Source organism: Mauremys mutica, chromosome 6 (genome assembly GCF_020497125.1).
Source record: "Mauremys mutica isolate MM-2020 ecotype Southern chromosome 6, ASM2049712v1, whole genome shotgun sequence".
In the NCBI taxonomy this organism is placed as follows: domain Eukaryota; kingdom Metazoa; phylum Chordata; order Testudines; family Geoemydidae; genus Mauremys; species Mauremys mutica.
The window spans coordinates 94,231,367-94,256,193 of NC_059077.1; the positions used below are offsets into that span (position 1 = coordinate 94,231,367).

The 24,827-nt window shown below is 41.8% G+C and overlaps 1 protein-coding gene across 1 annotated transcript in view; it reads right to left on the reverse strand.

Annotated features, from left to right (window-relative positions):
- TRPM6 (transient receptor potential cation channel subfamily M member 6) overlaps positions 1-24,827 on the reverse strand; it is a 125,542-nt gene that overhangs the window by 89,169 nt on the left and 11,546 nt on the right. Inside the window, exons 2-4 of the mRNA XM_045022164.1 lie at positions 12,751-12,830; positions 11,121-11,159; positions 2,307-2,487 (exon numbers count right to left, since the gene is read on the reverse strand). Of these exons, the coding sequence (XP_044878099.1) occupies positions 2,307-2,487; positions 11,121-11,159; positions 12,751-12,830 (300 nt within the window). The remainder of the gene's footprint in view (positions 1-2,306; positions 2,488-11,120; positions 11,160-12,750; positions 12,831-24,827) is intronic.

The window sequence follows — 24,827 nt, forward strand, 5'->3', positions numbered from 1 at the left end:
GCAGGAAGCTTCCCTGGCCCTTTGGTACAGTACTTCAATCTTCACTCCTCAGGGATGGAGGGATGGGGTCAGAGGAAGAGAGTTGCTGATTGTGCTGGTTGGAGGGCTGGTCCCCTTGTCTGTGCCAGACCCAGGGAATTTTGCTGATGAGGTGCTGCCACTGCTTCTTGGGAATACTCCTGCTTGGAGACAGAGGCTGCAGGAAACCCTGCCAAAACCCTGCCACAACCTGAGCACTTGAGAGAGGCCTGGGCCTCCACAAAAGAGGCACAGATCTCCATGCAGGCACTTAATCAGCAGGGAGGTGCACAAGACAGTGTCTGGCTCTCCCTCTGTTCTGAGCCCTCTCTGCCATGCTGCATGCTACCCGGAAAAGCAGGGGGCACAGAGAGGCCTAGGGACTCAGAGAAGAAAGGGGATCCTTTCTGCTGATAAAGGCAGATCCTGATGGTCTGGAGATTTAAACCATTTTTTTCTTTAAATTTGCTCTGCAGTAGGAGAAGAGCTGGTCTTCCTGCCTGCAACTGGAAAGGAAGATGAAATCCAGCAGTTTCTCAGAGGTGGAACTACCCTCCCCTGCCTCTGATTGACAGGTTTGATCTGTCTATGTAGAGCAGAGAAACAGTCATGGATCTGTGGACCCCATTGTGAATAAGAACCAGCCTGTTTTGATCACAGTGTACAGTCTGGGTGTGTGTGTAATTCTGTAGGCAAGTTAATGATAGAAGGGTAAGGTAGGTGTCATTTGATTAGTAAAAATCTACAGAGTCATAATTTCAATGCTGTCACCCTCGGTGGATTGGCAGGAGGAGGATTTGCTGTCCTCTCAGGTCCAGGTCCTACAATTGGTGGAAAATGTATAGCACAATGTCCTTGGAAATGGGTCACGTTGGGTGTTTTGAAAGCCCTTTCTCCCACGACCACCATGGTACCAACCATGACAAACCAAGAACAATTATGTAGATATATAGTCCAAAAAATATTTGTAAAAAAGACACCCACGCAAATGACATTGTGTTTCACCTCGAGTGGTACACCAAGAATGTACGTAACATGTTGCATCAAAAGGTAAAAGCAACAGAAACAAATATTGATTTTACCAATGCAAACTGTGTGGCTCAGCCAAATTCATAAATTGCATAAATTTTATCAGAAGGCATTTGATTCAACCTCCAAAGACACTCTCCTCACTCTGAAAGTGCTTGGAATGGCTGAGACAATCACTGATGAGATCATAAATGCACTGGAGTCATTCATATGTCAAGTTTACCATTTGAAGACCAACATTACAACACTTGCAAAGTTACATTAGTGGTTGTTTTCCAAGAAGCAGACAAATGGCCAACAAGGGGTACATATCTACCTGCTATCAAAAGGGCAAATTATCAAGAAATGGAATGGCTCCAGGCTGACTGAATGCATCTAAAACTACCCTCCCCTATAGGGCATGGGTATGTCTTGGAGGATGCACTGATCCCACCTGTCTTGTATGAAATACCATGTTCTCCCAAATCAATTCTTCAGCAAATGAAATGCTTGTGTGCAAAGCTCAGATGCTCATTTCCCTGAAAACATTTGGCCAACAGCCCGCCCTGTAGGGAAATGTGTGAATGTGGCCCAGACAAGGATCAGTGTGACAATGCGTCTAGGAGTGGTGCCCTAGATGGAGAAGATAGGACTTTGATGAATAAATATTTTCAATCCTACTTCTCAGGGCTAACTTCCCTAGGATTATCAAAGATCAATGTCTTTCTCTGTGTAATCACTGCATCCCTGTGTTATGATATAATTTTAAAAACATTCATTTTTTAAACTTTTCTCAAATACATATTTGTCTAGGTTTGTCATGTTTGGTATCATTGTGTTCATGGGAAAAAGGGCTTTCAAATGATACCCAACTTGACCCATCTTGGATGACATTGTATTATCAAAATTTCCTCCAGAGGACCCGGGGCTGAGAGCCTGGAGGTCAGCGAGTTTCCCATGCCATGCCACAGATGGTGACACCATTAAAATGACAATTCTGTGGCTTTTTACAAATCAAATGACACCTCCCTTACCTCTCTATCATTAACTTGTCCACAGAATGAGATTTTACTACGTTCTGTTCCCAGACTAATAGTGCAACATCCTTTTACTGGGCCACTTTGAACTTGGTCTGTTTTCTTGTTTCAGCCAAACAGTTTGAGGTTCACCCAGTGCTAATTTTAACTTATCCATTTTCTTTATCATTAGAATAGTAAAAAGAGAATTCATGTTAATCCAGCATTGATAAAATCAAATAAAGTTGTAGTTTACAGGCAAACCTTGGCATGGTAAGTGTGATCTCCGTCTTGGAAATTGATCGTTCCAAATGAGTCAGTAGGACTTGTATGTGTATGCTTCTGGACAGACCATTCTTCATTCTCCCTCTCCCTGGTAGGCTGGTAGACAGGAGAACTATAATCTATCCCAGGATGGTCTCCAATCAGCCGTCCACAGCAACATCTCAAATTAAAAATAAAATCATGCATTACATAGTTTATCTCAAATACCACTTGTTAAAATTGCAAAGATGGCATCACACTACATAGCAATCTGCCATCAAATTAAAACAATAAGGACAAAAAGACATGGAATAAAAATCACCAAAACACCTTGATTCCTATGCTGAAAAATTGTAGCAGCTATCGCTGGATCTTGTCTCTTTCTTACACTTTGTAAATGATTGTATAGCTTGCCACATCCATAAGTTATTAATAAATTAAACTGAAAGTTGAATTTCAGGCTTACCATGCGCAGCCTTGTAGATGCCTATGTTAAGATAAATAATGGGATTCTAAAATGGATTATGATGATGATGATGATGATTAATTTATTTGTATTGTGGTTGCACCTAGGAGCGCCAGTCATGGACTAGTAGGACATCACAAGGACAGGGCTGCCCTTTAACTGGATAGAGAGTAAGAAGAATCTTTATGCTATTTTATCTCTTAACTACTACTTAACTGAATGTAATAAAGTACGTCCACTGAAGTAGAATGTTAATGACACTTTAGCAGAATTGCATTTGGCATAGAAAACCCACAGCAGATGACAAGTTCCTAGTCTCGCCTTCTAGCTTAGTTTATTAATACACCTGGCATCTTCTCTGGGAACATTTCAGGTTTTAAAATATTCTTGTGATATTCTAAAATCTGCCATGCCCTTAGCAATGTTCTCCCTCTGATCCCATCTATTTCTATAGGGAAAATCTGGCCAGTCTAACAGCATTAAAAGATAGGAGTATTTTTAGTGTCCTAAAAATCATGGATGAGCAAATCACTCATTTAAGAGGACAAACTATTCTGAATTCCAATCCTTTCCCCGAATCAACCCAAAATTTTAAAGATTCAGATTGCTTTCATAAATCTGCACCCAGCAAGCTCCTACCATGTCCCTTAATTTTTGCCATCCACCCAAAAGCCTTCCCCCAACCTTTCCTTCTCTGTAGTACCTCAGCAGCCCCCAAAATATTTGCACTTAATTAATTCTTGAGCACTTCTGAAACAAACCATGTACAATTTAAATCAATAGTTGATCCAAGGTCCACAGTAAAGACCAGATCTGCAAAACCCCACAACGGGATCAAAGTTAAGAGGTTTATGGAAGTCTTCCAGAGAGACAGGGAATCTTGTGAGTGGAGCCCTGCGCAGATACAAATTTTTTATCTACATCCAATCCACAAACATGGTACATGGATATCTGCAGATTAGCAGGGCTCTATTTGTGAGGAGCTGAACATGGGAAGTTGGGGATACAGAACTGGGTTCTGTTGCAAAAGGGAATGATGGGAGAAGAGAACTGACAGGGGTTGGAATGGATAGTTCAGACAAGTATCTCAAATTTTTACCACTTATCTGAGCCAAAACCCCAAATCTTTTAAGGTTTGCCCAACACTGTTAAAAGCAGATTTAAAAATTATTACAAATGGGAATGGTTTGCTACAGAGAGAAAAATAGCTACAAAAGAGAGGCATAGGCATTAAACAAAGGCGGAAGATAAAAAATAAGTCTAACCAAGTGAAGGAGGAAATAGCAAGAAGAAAAAGAGCAGATAAGAAAGCAATACAGAACTGAAAAAAATATTTTTAAATGATCACCAACTCTCTTTTGTAAGAATCCAAAAAGAGGGGGGAAAATTACATCAACAATGTTTAAAACAGCAGTGTCTTTCTACACAAAACTTAGGACAATCACCACCTCCTGCAGATCCTGAGATATCTGAAATGCAGACTTCCTGGTCTCTCTACCACAAATGACAGCATAAGGTTTGAAATAACCATTGCATTTTAAACCTTTCTTTTTATACTGTGACAGACTGGAGTATCATCTGAGGGAAATCATGTTTGAAATACATAATTAGTAACAGGATATTAGTCTTTCCTCACATAATACTCTGATTAAACTAATAATTAAGCTAGGGAAAACAGAGTTGCCACAGAGAGAATGTAAAGCTACCACATCTGAACCCTAATACATTGTATTCAGCACAGCAAGGTCATTGTTGGCACCTAGAGACTGTTTAATTATACATGCATTCAAAACTCTTTGATATAAAGCAAATAAACTGAATAAAATTTGAGCTATTCAGTGTCCTACAAATGCAGACTGGACGATGAGTTTGGAGGAATGAAGACTCATATAGGTACTGAAAGTAAACTGGTACACACAGTGGAGAATTGAAGAGTTGTAGAAATGTAACTAGCCTCACTATTGCTTGTACAATGATGCTTGATTAAAAGTCAGAAGGTAATGAGGGCTCAACCCTTGAAGAACAAAACATAATGAGACAGCTTAGTAAGTGCTCACCTCCAAGACAAACAAGCATTCCACAGTCTGATTCAATATATAACAGTTGAGAGAAGTCTTTGAAACAAGGAAGTGCCACACAGACACTAGGGGTTTGTCTTGATTGGGCAAAGTGTTCAGTTTCAGTTGGGCTTAGTTAACATGTGCTAGCTAAACGCCATTTAAATGTAGCCTTTCTCTGAGTCAGGACAAACCCTGAAGTATCAACAGAAAACACAGACCTGTCAAAAAGAGACCAGGGATGGACAGGCAGACACACGCACACATAAACACAAATTCTAAGGTGTAGCGTAATGGGACAATTTTATCCTGCCTAAGGGAGACTTTCATTATTCTTAGAATACTTAGGATATATCCTACATAGCTTTGATTGTATTTCTCTTATTGAACTTGCTTCTAAAGATAATTTCGGAATTGTTCACTTATTTTGGTGTACGTTCTGAAAGCTAGAGTCAGAGACAAAGAAAACGAGCCCCTGGATCCAGATATGTCAGAACGAGTACACAGAAATACCCGCCTGGGCCACTCAAGTCAAAGGCATAGACCATGGAAATCTAACCCCTGGCTTATGTCAGCTGCATCATGGGGAAAGCCTAAAGAGCAAAAGGGTGGCAGTCATACCTTTTCTCCAGTTTTTTAAAGTTGTGCTGTCACACTGGAACCAAAATCCGTTAGACGCTCGTGGAAGTAAGTTTTCTACAATACGTTTAGGTAAATTTTAAAACAATCATTGGATCTGATTAACCCAGGTTTTATGTTGCCTTATGCCCTCCCAAAGGCAGATAATCCACCAGGGTATGAAGTTGTAGCAGCACAAACCAGCCACAAATTCGGTTATTGTGAGGCTGGAGGCCTTGGAAACTAACACAGTCCAAAAAGTGAGCCATGCTGCCTATTTGGAAAGAGCATGTGGCCAGAGTGTGTGCTGGTTCCTCACTTCTCAGGGGCTCCTAAGGACTACCAGCAGGAACTACAGTTATTCCCCCAAGGAAGAGGCAGTGGTGATATTATTATTGGGTGTATTATTGCCATGCAGTGAAGTGAATTTCCCCTGCAGTCCTGGGGGCTTAGCTCTTAATCACACTGTTCCAGTTTCTCTGGGTCTGGATCATACACTCTTTACTTCTTTGGAAATGTTGCAGACACATTTTTAAGTTGTAGCAAAATGTTTGTTGCTCATCTTTAAAAGAAAGAAAGAGAAGGGGAGAATCTGGACATACTTCTGTTCTCCTATGGTCCTGAAAAGCCCTTATGGGCTCCAGTATATGTATACTGGGACTCACATTAACATACCCTTATGTCATTACTGCTTCAGGCATCATACTGAACAACACAGAGCAAACAGCAATCCAATAGCCAAGGTGTGCATGAGCCAGCTATTGAAAGCACAATGGTTAAGCAGGTATATGCAGGAAATGGAATCATAGCACTTAGAAGTGATCAGGTTCACCAAAACTTCACTGGTGTTTTGCAAAGGCAATTTCAGCACACACAATAAACCACTATCAAAATATGAGCATACACTGACCATCTTATACATTACAGAACTATGCCGTCAGCTATTCCTATAGCTGCAGATACTAGAAAACTCAGCCTACCCTATGGAGAGGGTGATTCATCATCTGACACTATAAGTTATTCCAATGGACCTGAAGCTGGAGCTCATAGGTCCAGTGAAAGCTTAGCAGCTTTACAACAATCAGACCTTATATTAAGGGGATATTTATAAACAGTTTTAAAATGGTTAGATGTTATAAGTTTGTATAGGGTACAGGCTGTTATATGCACTTCCATGGACATTATAGATGGTTATAAGCAACCTCCTGGACTCTAGAACAATTGACTAACCATATATTCAAACATCCATTATGCAGTTATTTACCCTATGCAAACTATTTGCAAATGTGCACTTAAAAGAAAGTGTTATAATAATAATGTATTTCAAAGGAGCTGCTTTGTCTTATTTAGGCTGATAGCTCAAGCTAGCACACAGAAGGAGCAGAAGGATAGATGGATCCAGTTTGGGGAATTCTCCCTTGCAGGAACAAAGGAGTCAAGGAGGAGGTTTAAATGATGTGGCAGTAAAGCCCAGTTGTGATAGCTGGGGAAGGTTGAGAGCTCCACAGCAGAGCCAAGGAGTTCGCAAAGTAGGGCCGTATGTAATGCTGACAGCAAGTATCACATTCCCCACTGTTTCAGAAACTGACTGCAGCGAACATTCAAGTATCGTTGTAACAGAGACTGTTTCTACAAGGTCACTGCAGAGCTGGGAAATAGTCACTCCTCCTGCAAAATATGAAAGCCTCAGCAACAGCACCGAACTTGGAGATCTCCCCTGGAGAAAGAGTAAATGAGTGAGGCACCAGACACAGCCAGATCAAACCGACCTTACCAAGGAGCTTTCCTCATTCTCGGTGCCCCTTTATAATGATATGCATAAGAAACAGTGTCATATAAAGTGCAGTTTACACAGTCTACAACCCTTTGACAATTACAGTGAGAGTCGTCATTACGGTCATTGCTTCATAAATGTTGCTTGAGTGGGAGCCGATTTCCAGAAAAGGAAATGGCTGCATAACACATGCACTATAAACATAAAAAGTATGTTCCACAGATAATGAAAGCGCTGCAAGTGCCTAGATTAGACAGACAGAGACACCCTGTGACTGATTAGCATATGTCTGTATGTGGCTATATCAGTCAAACCCCACTCTTTTTTGTAAACACCATTTTAATTGCAAAATTGTGCTGTGCCTTCACTTCTGCACTGCGGCCTCCATCTTGAACTGAAATACCCACAATGTGTAGGGGAAATTCTTGCTCCTAGCAGACTTCTAACAATAGAGAACAATCTTGGCTTTCTATAAATGGAAGCTCCTTAGAACAAGGAACAGGTTGTAGCCCAGGAAAACCAGTTTTCCAAGTCTGAACTTTGGGTGGGAACTATGCAATGAATCACTTGAAAAGAGACTTGAAGCCCCTCAGAGGGGTCACCTGATAGAAGGGACATGAAGTTCATAAAAGGACAAGTTCTGCTCTGAGTTGGGTCTTGCTCTCCAGCTACCCATTGGCTGACAAAAGACAAGACTGGGTAGATGGAAAGAGGGTGCACAAGAATCCAGGATTCCCTGGAAGGACACTGCCTATGACCAAAAGGTCCTCGAGAGGGGTTGGGAAACTGAGGCAGGGTCTTGCATGCAGGATATGCCTCAGTTTCCCAATAGATATACATAGCTCTGTATATCTATTGTGCTGTAGCTGTGCTTAAAAGTGTAAAGTCTTTGTGTTACTTCCTTTAACTGTCACAAACTCCCTGAAGGGTGAGACAGTAACCCAGAGAACCCACAAGGGTGGAGCTGTGCAGGTGTGCTTAAACTCCTGGGGAAACTTGGGTCTAGAGCACCTACTGTCCCATGCCCTGAGAAGGGAAACCAGGAGGGGGAGTTTGTATCTCGTGAGTGCGTTTAAGAGCCAGACCTGGAGACAGTGCCTGAATTCTGTTCAGACTGGTAAACTTAAAAGCTCATGAGATCCAAAGGTTTGGATCCAATACAGCAGCCTGGTGAGCATCCAAAGGGGGAAGTCAGTCTGGGCTGTAACAGAGCCATTATTGAGTTGCGCTTGCAAATTGATGCTGCTCAGAAGCATGTGTCAGCCTTTCCAATGTATTTAGTAAAGTTGGTAGAATAATGGACAGAGTCACCTATATAGTCACAATTAAACTACTCAAATTTGATTAACAGCTATTTATGAGGTCATGCCATTCATTATTTGAAAATATTTGTATAACTACTGGCACTCACTAAAATGTTTGTAAACCTTGAGACCACGTGTCTTCCTTCTGACATGTCATAAACAATCCAATTTGAAAAGTAATTTGCCCAAACTATAAGGCCAATATTTACAAATATAACTAGTGCCATCTGGAATGATTTGTGAATGATGTCTAGACCAAAGTAGGCCTAAATTGGTTGGATTTTTGTCCCAGTAAATACAGTTTTAACCAGTTGTAACATTTATCTCTGTATTGAACTTTGCCAGAAAAATCCTTTCAGAATGAAGATTTGTGCTTATCTTTCAGCTAAAAACAACAACAAAAAAACAAAATCTTTTATTTTGAAAAATGTAGCTGGATGCAATTTTTATATTTATAAATGTAAATGCTGAAAAGTGCACACTAAAAAACAAACAACAAGTCACAATCATTGGACCCAGTTCTTATTTTTCCCAGTGTGTTAGCCATTGGTTTATCATGCAGTAACTCATGCAGTTTTGTTTCATTTTCCAGATTCAACAAACACCATAGCAGGAGGACTGGGAAGGAGACTTTCAACGAAGAACAAGTGCCAAGAAAGGTCAACATTCTGATCTAACAGCCTTTACAGTAGCTTCTTAAATGCACACTAACGCGAGCTGTGCACAGGCACTAATGTTAATTTCAAAGGAGGGATCAAAAATCTGATGATGAACATAAGTAGTATGAATATCAGCTGCCTAAAAAGACCACTGCCCTATCAAAACACACAAAACTATGTGAAGTCCAGTGTGCTCCCCTTTCCCATCTGCAATGTTATACAATTAATATATGACCATATAGATCATTGTTGCTACCACTGTTATACAATTGCAACAAAGGTTGTGCAAAGGTATGTCATGTAAGGTGTCTATGAAAAAGTTATGGTTTGCTGAATATAATTATCCTACTTGCAGAAATCATTTTTTATCTGAAGTTATTATGAATATTGACAGTATGCCTGTATTTCAAATGTGTTTGATCCTGTGGTCCCACCCACAATGGAGTTTAGTTCTAGTTTGGCCAGCACATTGTGAAGAGAGTAGTCAAGTTGAATGGCCCATCAAAGAACACTTAACTCACAATGGACTCACAATAAAAGAGGCTTTTCCTCACCAGATGGACATTCCTGTGGACATTCTAGCTAGAATATGGGTAATGGCCTCTGCTATGACTCAGCGAAGCATGCAAGGGCATGTGACCCTAAACTCCATCTTGTTACTTGTATTTTTGTATTTTTCCACAAACTGTGCTAAGGGCTTTGTTTGGGAAAATGGGTTTCCCTCCACATGGCAGAAGCTATAAAAGGCCCTGGAAACATCTCCATTTTGCCTCTTTCCTGCTCTAACCTCTGGACTATGGACTTATACTAATGGAAGCATTCTAACCAAGGGACCGAGGACCTTCCAAATCATTTGGAAGCAACCAGAGACTTGACAAGCCAGCGGTTTATTGCATCACTGCTCCAAGCCTGAACCAAGAACTTTGCAATTATTGTATGTTTTTGATTCCTTTAACCAACTTTAACTCTCACCTTTCTTTCTTTTTATAAATAAACCTTTAGATACTAAAGGATTGGCAACAGCATGATTATTGGGGAAGATCTGAGTTATATATTGTCCTGGGTGTATGGCTTGTCCTTTGGAATCAGAAGAACCCTTTTGTTAGATGAAATTGGTTTTAAATAACCATTCATCATTAAGTCTAGTGTCTGGGTGTTAAATCCAAGACTGGAATTCCTAAGGAGGCTGCATTCCTGACTTCCTGTTAGCCAGTGTGGGGAGACTTTTGTTGCTGGTTTGGTATATCTTATGGAAGAATAACCACCAGTTTTGGGGTATGGTTGCCTTATTTCTCAGCAGCTTGCCCTGAATTTGATATTCTCCATTGTGACCCACTGAGGCACAGTGACACCACCTTAATAAATTAAAAGAAAACAGACCAAAAACTTTCCTAGTGGCCTCATATCTTTTACACCTCCAAGCTGGTTTCTACAAAGCAGGAGCCTTGAACTACCAATGTTATCTGCTCATGGCAGATGCAAGTCCCAAATATTTGGGGGCGGGGGGAAATGTGGTGGTCCTTGCATGGTTCCTCCCACCCCCTCCCCAAGGATTCCATTCTAACCACTTTCCCTCTCATCTGATTCCTATTGCCTCTCACATCCCTTCCACATCTTGTGCCATTCAGCATATGGCTGGAATTGTTAGCTGCCTAGGAAGGAGTTTTGTACTATTTCTGCCTGGTACCCATCAGGGCAGGATTAAGACAATTTGCCACAGAAATCTTTCTTTGCACATTTCCTAGTGTGTAAATTCAGTCTCAGTATGCAACTCACTTTAGCAGAATTTATAATAAATTCTTCCAACAGACCCCAGAAATTCTGTTCTGATCATTTCAGTGGCTGACACGTTTTGCCATTGCTTGCTGGATTAAGAACATGAATTGTTTCTTTAGCCCATTTTAGAAAGCATAGCATCATATTTATAAGGTCTTACCTGATTAAGTTCTGGCATATCTGGCATCCTGCAGGACATCTGGAGGAATATATATCAATAAAACAATGTATTATTATATACAAGAAAATATCTGTAATTTGATGCATCAAATATATTAAATACTGGGTAATAAAAAGACTTGTGGGAAAATTTCTAAGCAATGGCATTGAAACTTGTGTATAAGACTGTAGTCATCATCTGAAGATCTATTCTAAAAGCTCAGTGTTTTATTTGGAATTTTAAACTGTTATACTATTAGTATTTCATAGCTGGAGTCATCATCATCCTAATAAGGCATTAAACAGTTTAGTCTCTTGAGGACTGAAATGCTTTAATCTAACCCAAGATATTGGGATAACTGGGTGAAATTTAATGGCCTGTGACACATAGGAGGTCAGACTACATCATCGAATGGCTCCTTCTGGCCTTAAATTCTATAAAACCATGAATTATCATTGTTTATTGAGCACCATCAATGCACTCAGTATTATATGATCATAGTACTATCCCCAAGAAGTTTACAATCTTAGGATCTGATCCTACAGGCCTTGTTTAGTCAAAGATACCACTTAATTAGTCATAAAGCTTGCAAGGAAAAAAAAAAGTTTGTTTTGTCCATTCCTCAAATGAGGGTTGGAGCATTTTAATTTCTGACTCTTTCCAGTGTTCTATGGAAGAACAACATGATTCATCTCACTTCTCAAGACAGAGACCTGCTGATAAGGATACTGGCAGGGCCGGCTCCAGACCCCAGCGCGCCAAGCGCGCGCTTGGGGCGGCGTCACGCGGGAGGGCGGCAGGCAGCTCCGGTGGACCTCCCGCAGGCATGCCTGCGGAGGGTCCTCTGGTCCCGCGGCTCCGGTGGACCTCCCGCAGACGTGCCTGCGGGAGGTCTCCCGGAGCCGCGGGACCAGCGGACCCTCCGCAGGCACGTCTGTGGGAGGTCCACTGGAGCCGCAGGACCCGCGACCGCCAGAGCGCCCCCCCTGCGGCATGCTGCCCTGCTTGGGGCGCCGCAAATCCTAGAGCCGCCCCTGGATACTAGGATTAATAGTAGCTTTCTTCTATTTAAAGCAGGTTCTACCTTACTGTTTCACACAAGGTCACATTTTTGGAGTAGGAAGGAGAATTTCCATGTACCAGTAATTTGGTTCTGTGAACTGCATCACACTTTTCCCTCTCAGTCTATCTCACGTGGAGGCTAGGCCACATTTTTAGCTACCAGACTTAGGGCTACATGTCTGAAAGACCAGAATGGTCAACAGCTTCCAGTTTTGGTATGCAACCAACAATGGGGCTGTCATCACTTTACAAGCGTGTTGACTGAACCGTCCATGAAACAATTAATGAACGACACTGCAGCCCTACCCTGGTTATGACTTTTACTAGCCATCAAAGGTGGCTAAATCCTCTCCTGTATATAACAGCATCTGTTCTACAGTATCTGCGCCTTCCTTAATATTTAAAGAAAACATTGGTGTGAGCTTCTAACTGCATGGCAGCAGTGGACATGCCGCAATCATGTAATTGTGGCACTGCAAAACTGTAAGAACAGTATCCACAGTATCCCTATAACATCTATCAATTCTCTTTCAACATAACAAAAATAAAACTAAAACCACAACTATACCTGTGAGGATCTTTTGAGCTGGGTATAACTTTTGCACACTCTCTTTTATTGAAGACTCCTTCAATCCAAGATTTCTGAGACTGGAAAATAATGCCAAACATAAATACAGTCCTGTACCTCAGAAAGCAAAATAAATAATTACTACAGAATTTCTACAGTGCAGGACCTGTAAAAGATCTCAGAATGCTTTACGCTACGATGTGTGTGCAGTGTAGTTCTAGCAATGTCAGTCCTTGGATATTAGAGAGACTAGGCGATTGAGGTAATATCTTTTATTGGACCAACAGAAGTTGTTCCAATAGAAGTTACCACCTCACCCACATTATCTCTCTGTTACACTATGATGTCAGGAAACCAAATGCCAATTAATATTATCAAGGAGCCCAAATGAGAACTCTGCATCAGAACAACACCAATACCCCACTCCCAAACTTAGAGGGGTTCCATCTGAACCTGAACTTGGTAGTTTGGATCCATCTCTTATTAATAAATGTGAAAGTTCACTCAGGGGAGGTTTAAGACTTACTTATAGCAGATGAAGTATCTAGGACAACCCAGAACTGGGGTGAGATATGAAATAAATGCCGATCTGTCAGTATCCTCCTTCTGGAGGATGTATGTTAAATGTCTAGTATGTGGCTACCTTATTAAGCCTGTAGTAACCCTGGAAAGGTGCAGGCTTTGAATTATCATCATTATAATAAACTTTTCTGAAAGATAGGATTGCAATTTCTCATTTTATAGATGGATGTAAAGAATTGTAGTTGTCCAGTTAAACATTTACTGACATGAAACTACAGAAAAATGCTGGAAAAGGCCTCTCCAAGAAGTTAATCCAACTTTTACTGACGTCACCAGAGTCTTTCCATTGGATAAGGCTCCTAGAGAAGGGCTATAAAATGAATTAGATATGCACTGTTCTATGTATACTTCTCATGAAATCGCCCCAGGATTTTTTTTCAATCACATGATTTATTTCAAGACCAAAAAAAAAAAAAAATCATCATCATCTCATGCTAAACTTCACTCTTCTGTCACTTTGCTTTTGGTACTTCTAGTTCCCTATTCCCCATCTACACAATGTCTATCTAGATAATAAAATGTTGAGGGCAATGATGTGTCTTCATACTTACAGTATTTATAAAGGGCCTATCACACTCTAAGAGCTATGTAAAATAGTAAATAATAACAAATGAGAATGCCAATAATTCAATTACTAGAGTATACGGTTTGGAGTCTTGTAGGCAGAGTTCTGTTATAACCCAGAATAATCCTCTTCAGCTTGTTTGATTAAGCATCATATTTCCACTAATCAGGAAAGTGTCTGTTATTTTTTAAATTCACTTCAAAATCCTTAAATATCATCATTCCAAACACAAATCTACGGCTGTTGATTTGACTGATGTACAGAACGTCAAGAGCTGTGTAAAATGAGGTGTAAACATATCTAAAAGGTCCCCTTTTGACTCCTCTTGAAAGCAATGGGATTCTTTCCTTTGAATAATAGGAGCTACATCAGGAACTTACTAATATTAGAGTTTGTAAGAAAATCAATATAAGAAATCTATTTGTGTGGCTATTCGTCTGGGAACTGCTGCATTTAATTGAGGCTAGTCTACTTGTATCTTAGAAAGATGATGAATGAGGAAGTTTGATAGGAGCTCAGAGACACACAGGAATATTAATAATCTCAGAAAGAAATTCATTGACTACAAATTTTAAAAAGAAGGCATGGAAGTACAGTTCACAGAAAATGTTGAGTAGGAGTTGCATGGAGTAGTTTATTTGATAGCAGGTTTTGTATATAAGTTTTCAGAAACCATTTGGACACATTTCTATTAGGAACCATTACGCCTTCATGCCTCCCAAACAATTCCATCCTTATTTCTTGAGCAGTCAAGCAAAAAATTGAATTGACACCATTATAGCGTCTGTGGATTCCAAAAATCCACCACTGTTTCCTATAAATAAAATTCTAAGCCCATCAAAAGTGGCAGAGAACAGCATGTCCATTAATTTACTCACTGCCTTGAGGAAGAAATCACTTTGCTGAACTTGTTAATTAAAATTACTATGTTAGGGTGACCCCATAGCTCCTTGATTAGTGCTGTACAGTACAACATGAGAGATCTGGATTCAATCTCTTGCTCTCTTGGTGGGCAACACCTGGAATCACTGACAAAGGCAACAAGGGAAGAAAATCTAAGAGAAAAAGGAATTCAGGAGAGCTGGCCATTTCTCAAAGACACAATATTAAAGGCACCACAGCAGGCTATCCTATGCAAAGGAAAGATAGGAAGAATAGTAAGAGGTGAATATGGCTCTATCAGGAGCTCTTTAATGACCTGAAAATCAAAAAGGAAATCCTACAAAAAGTGGAAACACGGACACATTGCCAGGGGCGGCTCTAGGCATTTTGCCGCCTCAAGCACGGCAGGCAGGCTGCCTTCGGCGGCATGCCTGTGGAGGGTCCGCTGGTCCCGCGGCTTCGGCGGACTTCCCACAGGCGTGGAACCTGCGGACCCTCCTCAGGCAAGCCGCCGAAGGCAGCTTGCCTGCCGCCCTCGCAGCGACCAGCAGAGCGCCCCCAGTGGCTTGCCGCCCCAACAGAGGTGGCTCTAGGATTTCCGCCGCCCCAAGCACGGCGGCACGCTGCGGGGGGCGCTCTAGTGGTCGCCAGTCCCGCGGCTCCGGTGGACCTCCCGCAGACGTGCCTGTGGAGGGTCCGCTGGCCTCACGGCTCCGGTGGACCTCCCGCAGGCATGCCTGCGGATGCTCCACCGGAGCTGCGGGACCAGCGGCCCCTCCACAGGCACGTCTGCGGGAGGTTCACCGGAACCGCGGTCCCAGCGGACCTTCCGCAGGCATGCCTGCGGGAGGTCCGCCGGAGCCACCTGCCGCCCTCCCGCTGGGACACCGCCCCAAGCGTGCGCTTGGCGCGCTGGGGTCTGGAGCCGGCCCTGCGCCCCAAGCACGCGTTTGGCGTGCTGGTGCCTAGAGCCGCCCCTGCACATTGCTAAGGATGATACAAAAGAATAGCACGAGTATCTACAGAAAGGCTCAGGCACAAAATGAGTTACATCTAGCAAGGGATAAAAAGCAATAAGAGGGTTTATAAATTCATTAGGAGCAAGAGAAAAATGGGTTCAGTACTGTTCAAGAATTTTTATAACGACTTAGATAATGGAGTGGAGAATATGTTTATAAAATTGGTAGATGACATCAAGCTGTGAGGGGCTGTAAGCATTTTGGAGGTCAGGATTAGAATTCAAAAGGAGAACTGATCTGAAATTAACAAAATGAAATTCACTAAAGACAAGTGCAAAGTACTACTCTTAGGAAGGAAAAACATCAAATGCACAAGTACAAAATTGGGAATAACTATCTAGGCAGTAGTACTGCAGAAAAGGATTGGACGTTATAGTGGATCACAAATTAAGCATGAGCCAACAATGTAATGAAGCTGCAAATAAGACTAATATTCCGGTGTCTGTCATCATGGTTGTTGTGTCTAAGAAAAGGATGGCAATTGTTCCTCTCTACTCAGCACTGGTGAAGCCTCAGCTGAAGTGTTGTGTCCAGTTTTGGAAGGCACACTTTAGAAAAGATATGGAAAAACCGGAGAGAGTCCACAGGAGAGCAACAAAAATGATCAGAGATTTAGAAAAACTGACATATGAAGAAAGATTAAAAATACTAGATATGTTCAATCTTGAAGAAAGATGACAGAGAGATACTGATAAAAGTTTTCAATGGTGATCACTTGTTCTCCATGTCTACTGAAGGTAGGACAAAGATAATCAACTTAGCCTGCAGCAAGGGAGATTTAGGTTAGATTATAGGAAAAACTTTAAGGATAGTTAAATGCTGGAATAGGTTATGATGGAAGGTTGTGGAATCCCCATCACTGAAGGTTTTTAAGGACAGGTTAGATTAAACCTGCCTCAACAAAGAGGAATGGTCCTGCCTCAGCACAGGGGGATGGAGCAGATAACTAATTGAGGTCCTTTCCACCCTTATATTTCTATACTCAGCCCTGAGAGACAGGTGAGATCCTAATCTGCTTTCACTTCAATCTATGAGCAGCACTAACAGGTCATAAGAATAATTGTCCTTTTCAAGATCAAGAGATTAGTAACTCAAGGTGTCAGGTGACTTTCCTTAGGCTACACTATTTCCAGGTATAACCAGACCAATTATTTTGATTTCCCAAAGGCATTCCCTTAGAACGAATACTATGGTCCAGCAGTCAGATCCAGCTCTATAGCATGTAGTTCTAGTGGAGATCAAGTGTACTCAAATCATCCATAGACGTCTTACTCCTGGGGGCATTCTGCACCAAAAAGTTAAAAATTCTCTACACAATATTTTAAAATTCTGCAAATTTTATTTGTGAAAATAACACTACATAATCACGCCAGCTTCAATTATTTTGGTAATTTATTTTAAAATACCTGTCAGTAAATATGTCTGTAACAATAGAGACACACACTAACTCTTTAAAACTTAATAGCATATGTTATCACTTGCCTTGTGTAAGGCAATGAAGAAGAATTTAAAGTAAGGCAGGCCCAAGGGGCCCAAAAGAGAATGGTATGAAGAGAAGTTTTGCCTGCCTTACTTTAAATTCTTATTCATTGCCTTACACAAGGCAATTGATAACATATGCTATTAAGTTTTAAAGAGTAGGAAAAGATCAAACACCACATCATAGCCATTTGGTGAAGTGTTCAAGGCCAAAGGACAACTTTCAGCTTCATGTTGTCCGGAAGCATAGAAAGAAAATGCATTAGACAAGGTAACTAAATGTAGTTTTCCTTATTTTTCTGTATTCCTTACTATCAGCTTTTAGTACCACCTGTGATGGGTTTGGTCACAGAGACCCCCTTGGGATTGTCACCTGATGTGCTGAAACTACCTCTGAGCCCATTTTCTTTGTCAGCTTGGGACTCCAAACCCCTGTTATTTTGAGCCAGACATGCTAGCCTGCTGCAACACACACCCAGGGTCTGAACCACGCCCCCAAAGCTGCAAACTTAACTGAAAACAGCTCAGCAAGTACTCCTGTCTCCAGCACCCAGACACCCAGCTCCCATTGGGATCCAATCCCCAAATAAATCTGTTTTACTATGTATAAAGCTTATACAGGGTAAACTCATAAATTGTCCACCCTCTATAACACTGATAGAGAGGTATGCACAGCTGGTTGCTCCCCCAGCTATTAATCACTTACTCTGGGTTCATTAATAAACAAAAGTGATTTTACTAAGTATAAAAAAGTAGGATTTAAGTGGTTTCAAGTAATAACAGAGAGAACAAAGTAAGTTACCAAGCAAAATAAAACAAAAAACACACAAGTCTAAGCCTAATACATTAAGAAACTGAATACAGGTAAATCTCACCCTCAGAGATGTTCCAATAAGCTTCTTTCACAGACTAGACTCCTTCCTAATCTGGGCCCAATCCTTTCCCCTGGTACAGACCTTGTTAGTTCCAGCTCAGGTGATAACTCGGGGATTTCTCATGACTGGCAGCCCCTTTTGTTCTGTTCCACCCCCTTTTACAGCTTTGGCACAAAGCGGGAATCTTTTGTTTCTTGAGTCCCCACCCCTCCTTCTAAATGGAAAAGCACCAGGTTTAAGATGGATTCCAGTCCCAGGTGACATGGTCACATGTCCTGTGAAACCCCAAGCCTTCATTCTTCCCAGCCTGACTCACAGGAACTTGCAGGAAAGCTCGCAAGTAAACACAGCCATTGACAACCAATTGTCCTAGTCAATGAGAGCCATCAAGATTCTAAACTGCCATCAGTGGCCCACATTTTGCATAATTACAATAGAACTTCAGAGTAATTCTTCATATTTCTAGTTTTAGATACAAGAATGATACATACATACAAATACGATGAACATACTCAGTAGAATATAAGCTTTGTAACGATACCTTACAAGAGACCTTTTGCATGAAGCATATTCCAGTTACATTATATTCACATTCATTAGCACATTTCCATCAAACATATAGAGTGCAACGTCACACCACCAATCCATTCTGAACTAGCATTAGATTTGTACATCTCTTAAACAAAAAGAAGCTAAAGATAGACACCAGATGTTCTGGGTACTTCCCATAACATATTTGCATTCCTTTAATACACAGCCACTTTTTTCAGTGTTTAAAACCATAATGGCAATCATCATCCCATAAAACGTAATCCTCGGGTAGCTGACCACACTAATTCTAATCACAATGAGCCAAGCCTGAAGAGATCAATAGGAAAAATCCTAATGTGCTTTGGATCAGGCCCCAAAGACGCAGTCCTACTTCAATTCAGGTCAATGGCACAATTCCCATTTACCTCAATGGTACAGGATCAATGAATTTCCTTCTAAAGCTGGGAAACTGTCAGAGGGTATATGATTCCCAGAGTCCCCACCAACCCCTACAGCAGCATTCACATCTCTTGTGTAATTCCACTTCAGAACTCTTAATAGCTTCTCCTAAACCATTCGTTAGTACCTCTAAATAATACATTTCAAATTCTACACAATTTCAAAGCTGGATTGAGAGAATAAGTAAGTTTCCCCCTGCACCAGAAAGGAGCAGGAAAGAACTGAAAATTCGCCCCTACAAATATTTCTACATTATTTATTTTTTATTTATGGGATGAAATGGTCAGGCCCTTCTACAGAATTTAAATATATATAGTGGTTGTATTATTTCCATGTTAGAGACAGCAATAATAGGCAACAATTAAAAGTTTTGGGTTGCAGGATCATCTGAATTCAGGTTTAAGACATGCGGTTAAAACAAAATGCAATAAATCTGAACTTATGAGGTTATTGCCTTCACATCGAAATAAGATACATTAAAGTACATGCAGTACAGATTTTGTGATGTTCTGATGCTTGTGAGACACTGTCTAGTTCCTTAGACAGCAATATAAACAAAAATCACAATCAACCAAAAAAGTAAATATAACCAAACCAAAACTGGGAAAAATAAAACATAGGTTTGCAACTATCCTTCTCAATGAAGTTGAGCTCCCTAGTTCCTGTGCTAAAGGAGATGGAAAATATTGATATATTTTCATTTACATTTACAGCCAGATGCTCAGCTGGCATTAACAGTCTATGCCAATTTACACCAGCTAAGGATCTGGCCCATAACATTTACTGAGCTCTGTTTCTTAAGTTAATGCTTTGATGAGGCATCTAGACTTGCATGGAGTGATCAGCAAAAAAAATTAGCTAGAGAATACTGCATGTATTTTACAATTGAGTAAGGACTGCAGGATTTGGCAGCTAGAATTTAAAAACAGATTATTTCTCAGAGTCATTGTAATTAATTATTTAACACACTTACAGCTGGCTCCCATACTACTAGCAAGGTGCAAAGGAACTGCATTTAGGTCAAGAAATGCTGACTAATTCACTATATTTTCAAATATGTCAATCTATGATGAAAAGTGGTGCTTACTTTATTAATTTTCAGACTGGTAGTTTGAAGTTTTGATTTTGCATGTCCTCATCAAATTGTGCCTGCGTATTCCATTTGAAATCATAGGGCTACTCCTATAAAAACAAGGAAGCAGGATTTGGCCCTCAGTCTATAATTTATATCGGTATTTCCAGATTATGAGTTTTCTGCAAATTTGGATAAATAGATATAAATAAAATTGTTACAGGTCACTCTGCTTTGGACTGATTGTGTAGTTTTCTGTGGCTTTTCTGTATAGTCAAAATGCAGTCAGTGTTTGGGGTATTGATGCTTTGGGCATAGAGTTCAACTATTCAGCTAGCCAGTAATATGCTTGCTTCTTCTAAATTCCAAATCTTGCTCAAGGTGGCTATTCACAACGCCCCAAATGCTCTTTATCTTATTGACTTCACCAAGCAAAGAGGTTCCAATCAACACACACCATTTTTTAAGCTACTTCTGGACAGCTGATTGGACAACCTGGATTTTTACCTAGATGTCTTGACTAAACATGAGCTACTGTTCCTAGAACAGCGCTTGGGGCGGCAAGCCACTGAGGGCGCTCTGCTTAAGTTCTGGGGGTTTTTTTGTTTTTAAATGAAAACAGGAGTTCATAATGTTCATAAGACTGATAGGTGGCTGGGAACAGGGGCAGGGATAAAAGAGAAAACACAATACACCCTAATTAAATGGCATAAATAGTTACTGAGCTGAGGGTCACTTTGGTTGGGGGCATTGTCAAATGGTACAGTAGGTACTGATTCAATGTAGATTAATTATAATTAAAGTTTAAATGATTTGGAGCCATCATGTTGTTCACATTGTTAGCCTATGTAACCACATGATCTTATTTCTGTCATTCATTCTCCCCGCCCCTTCCCTCCAGTTGTTTGTTACATTCATTTGTTGAGTCTTGTGCTCCACATGGGCACAGCAGTCCACCTGCACACTACATATTACAAGATAGGGGCTTAGAGTAGAATTTTGAAAATTGTTGTCATACAGCTGCCCCCAGGCAGGGTACCCTCAAGTAGCTGATCACAGCACAAGCAGCACAACCTGCAATGGTTTCCTTTGCTTCATTCCCCAAAGCCAGACAAGTTGCCCATCCTCTTCTCCACAAACCAGACCATTGGCCATCTCATCTCATTGGCCATCTCATCAGCCCAGGAAAGGAATGATGTCCCTCCAAAAGTTTAATAAAAGCCCTCTTCCAGGCATCATTTATTAATATACATGCATCCATTTGCAGGTCCCTCAAAGTGAAACTGTTCACAAATCCCAAAATAAAACAAGCTAAGAAAGAACAGTTCATCAGTTCTGTCATCCCTCTCCCAGGACCCCACCTCTGCAGGTCATCTACCTGAGAGGTCACAATCCTTGTTCCATGATATCTGTGCCCCTATTCCAGGGCCTCCACCCTGCTGGCCATTTTCCAAGCTTCTTACAACTCTTCTGCCACAACCCTCATCTCAGGGCTTCTGCGAGCAGGCTCCCCACAGCATTCAATTCTCTAGGCCTCCTTTGCCTGCAAGTCTCATCGCTGCTGAATTCCTCCAGAATCACCCTCTTCACTTGAATTCAGCCTTCCCCTGGCTAAGTCAGATCTTTCCCTTTACCTGGGGGCCACTGCACAAGCCTCTGCTTGGTAAGGTTCCCCAGCTCCAGCCAGTCAACTCTCTCCTGTTCTTTCTGTGCACTAGCACTCCCACCCCCCGAGCTCCCCACTCCTACTTTTGCGGGGGGGGGGGGCAGCAACAGGAAAGAGCAAGTGCAGAACTAGCAACTTGATCCAAGGAACCCTCAACAGTTCCCAGCAGCTGCTGCTCCTTCCTACATCTTCTTCCTCCCTGTCTGAACTGCCTCCTGGGTTTTTAGAGATGCCAGATGCTTTCTATCAGGCCCCATTGGGAGGTGGCTAATTACTCACAGGCAAACAGGACCCATTCCTTCTTCAAGGGGCCAATCATCCTGTAACACTGAAGCAATTTAAGTGCCTAAGTCCCATTTTCCAAAGTGACTTAGGAATCTAAGCTGCCCATAGGCCTTGTCCACCAGTAAAGTGGTACAATCCCCTCTTTTGGATGATGTAGTTGTATCACTATAGGAAAGAGGAATAAACTATACCAGTATAAGATACCTTGATTCCGGTATTACTGCATGCACACAAGGGCTCGTCCTGATATAACTATTGGTTAAAAAAAAGTCATGCCATTAATTTTAATAATTATGCTGGTACAGAAATTGTGCGTATACCAGGCCTTAGTTTATGAGCTCTTTAGAGCAGCAGCAAAGTCTTCCTGTGTGTTTGTACTCCACCTACAACAATGGAGTCCCTATTATTACAGCCCCCCGTCAGGATAACAACATTTCATTAAATAAAATAATCAATGATACATATTTTTAGTAGTCTTTACTTCTGTGGGTCCTGCAGAATCAGCACAGCTGAGAGGAAGCAAACTGGATTCTACCTTTTCTGTGGAGTCAACAAAATTCCTTAAGTTCCAGCTCTGACCCTAAGAACCCCTCAATGCCCACTGGCAAAGAGTTCACTGTCATGGATGGATATAAACTGTTCAGGAAGGATAGGCAGGGCAGAAAAGGTGGGGGAGTTGCGTTGTATGTAAGAGAGCAGTATGACTGCTCAGAGCTCCAGTATGAAACTGCAGAAAAACCTGAGAGTCTTTGGATTAAATTTAGAAGTATGAACAACAAGGGTAATGTCGTGGTGGGAGTCTGCTACAGACCACCAGACCAGGGGGATGAGGTGGACGAGGCTTTCTTCCAGCAACTAACAGAAGTTGCTAGATCACAGGCCCTGGTTCTCATGGGTGACTTTAATCACCCCGATATCTGCTGGGAGAGCAATACAGCAGTGCACAGACAATCCAGGAAGTTTCTGGAAAGTGTAGGGGACAATTTCCTGGTGCAAGTGCTGGAGGAACCAACTAGGGGGAAAGCTCTTCTTGACCTGCTGCTCACAAACAGGGAAGAAATAGTAGAGGAAGCAATAGTGGATGGGAGCCTGGGAGGCAGTGACCATGAGATGGTCGAGTTCAGGATCCTGACACAAGGAAGAAAGGAGAGCAGTAGAACAGAGACCCTGGACTTCAGAAAAGCAGACTTCGACTCCCTCAGGGAACTGATGGGCAAGGTCCCCTGGGAGAATAACATGACGGGGAAAGGAGTCGAGGAAAGCTGGCTGTATTTTAAAGAATCCTTCTTGAGGTTTCAGGAACAAACCATCCCGATGTGTAGGAAGAAAAGTAAATATGGCAGGCGACCAGCTTGGCTTAACAGTGAAATCCTTGCTCGTCTTAAACACAAAAAAACAGCTTACAAAAAGTGGAAGATTGGACAAATAACCAGGGAGGAGTATAAAAGTATTGCTCAGGCATGCAGGAGTGAAATTAGGAAGGCCAAATGACACTTGGAGTTGCAGCTAGCCGGAGATGTTAGGAGTAACAAGAAGGGTTTCTTCAGGTATGTTAGCAACAAGAAGAAAGTCAAGGAAAGTGTGGGCCCCTTGCTGAATGAGGGAGGGAACCTAGTGACAGAGGATGTGGAGAAAGCTAGTGTACTCAATGCTTTTTTTGCCTCTGTCTTCACAGACAAGGTCAGCTCCCAGACAGCTGCACTCTGCAGCACAGTATGGGGAGGAGGTGACCAGCTCTCTGTGGAGAAAGAAGTAGTTCGGGACTATTTAGAAAAGCTGGACGAGCACAAGTCCATGGGGCCGGATGCGCTGCATCCGAGGGTGCTAAAGGAGTTGGCCGATGAGATTGCAGAGCCATTGGCCATTATCTTTGAAAAATCATGGTGATCGGGGGAGGTCCCGGATGACTGGAAAAAAGTTAATGTAGTGCCCATCTTTAAAAAAGGGAAGAAGGAAGATCCAGGGAACTACAGGCCAGTCAGTCTCACCTCAGTCCCTGGAAAAATCATGGAACAGGTCCTCAAGGAATCAATTCTGAAGCACTTAAAGGAGGGGAAAGTGATCAGGAACAGTCAGCATGGATTCACCATGGGCAAGTCATGCCTGACTAAACTAACTGCCTTTTATGATGCGATAACCGGCTCTGTGGATGAGGGGAAAGCAGTGGATGTGCTATTTCTGGACTTTAGCAAAGCCTTTGATACAGTCTCCCACAGTATTCTTGCCAGCAAGTTAAAGAAGTATGGGCTGGATGAATGGACGGTAAGGTGGATAGAAAACTGGCTAGATGGTCGGGCTCAACGGGTAGTGATCAATGGTTCCATGTCTAGTTGGCAGCTGGTATCAAGTAGAGTGCCCCAAGGGTCGGTGTTGGGGCCGGTTTTGTTCAATATCTTCATTAACGATCTGGAGGATGGTGTGGACTGCACCCTTAGCAAGTTTGCAGATGACACTAAACTGGGAGGAGTGGTTGATATGCTGGAGGGTAGGGATAGGATACAGAGGGACCTAGACAAATTAGAGGATTGGGCCAAAAGAAATCTGATGAGGTTCAACAAGAACAAGTGCAGAGTCCTGCACTTAGGACGGAAGAATCCCATGTACTGCTACAGACTAGGGACCGAATAGCTGGGCAGCAGTTCTGCAGAAAAGGACCTAGGGG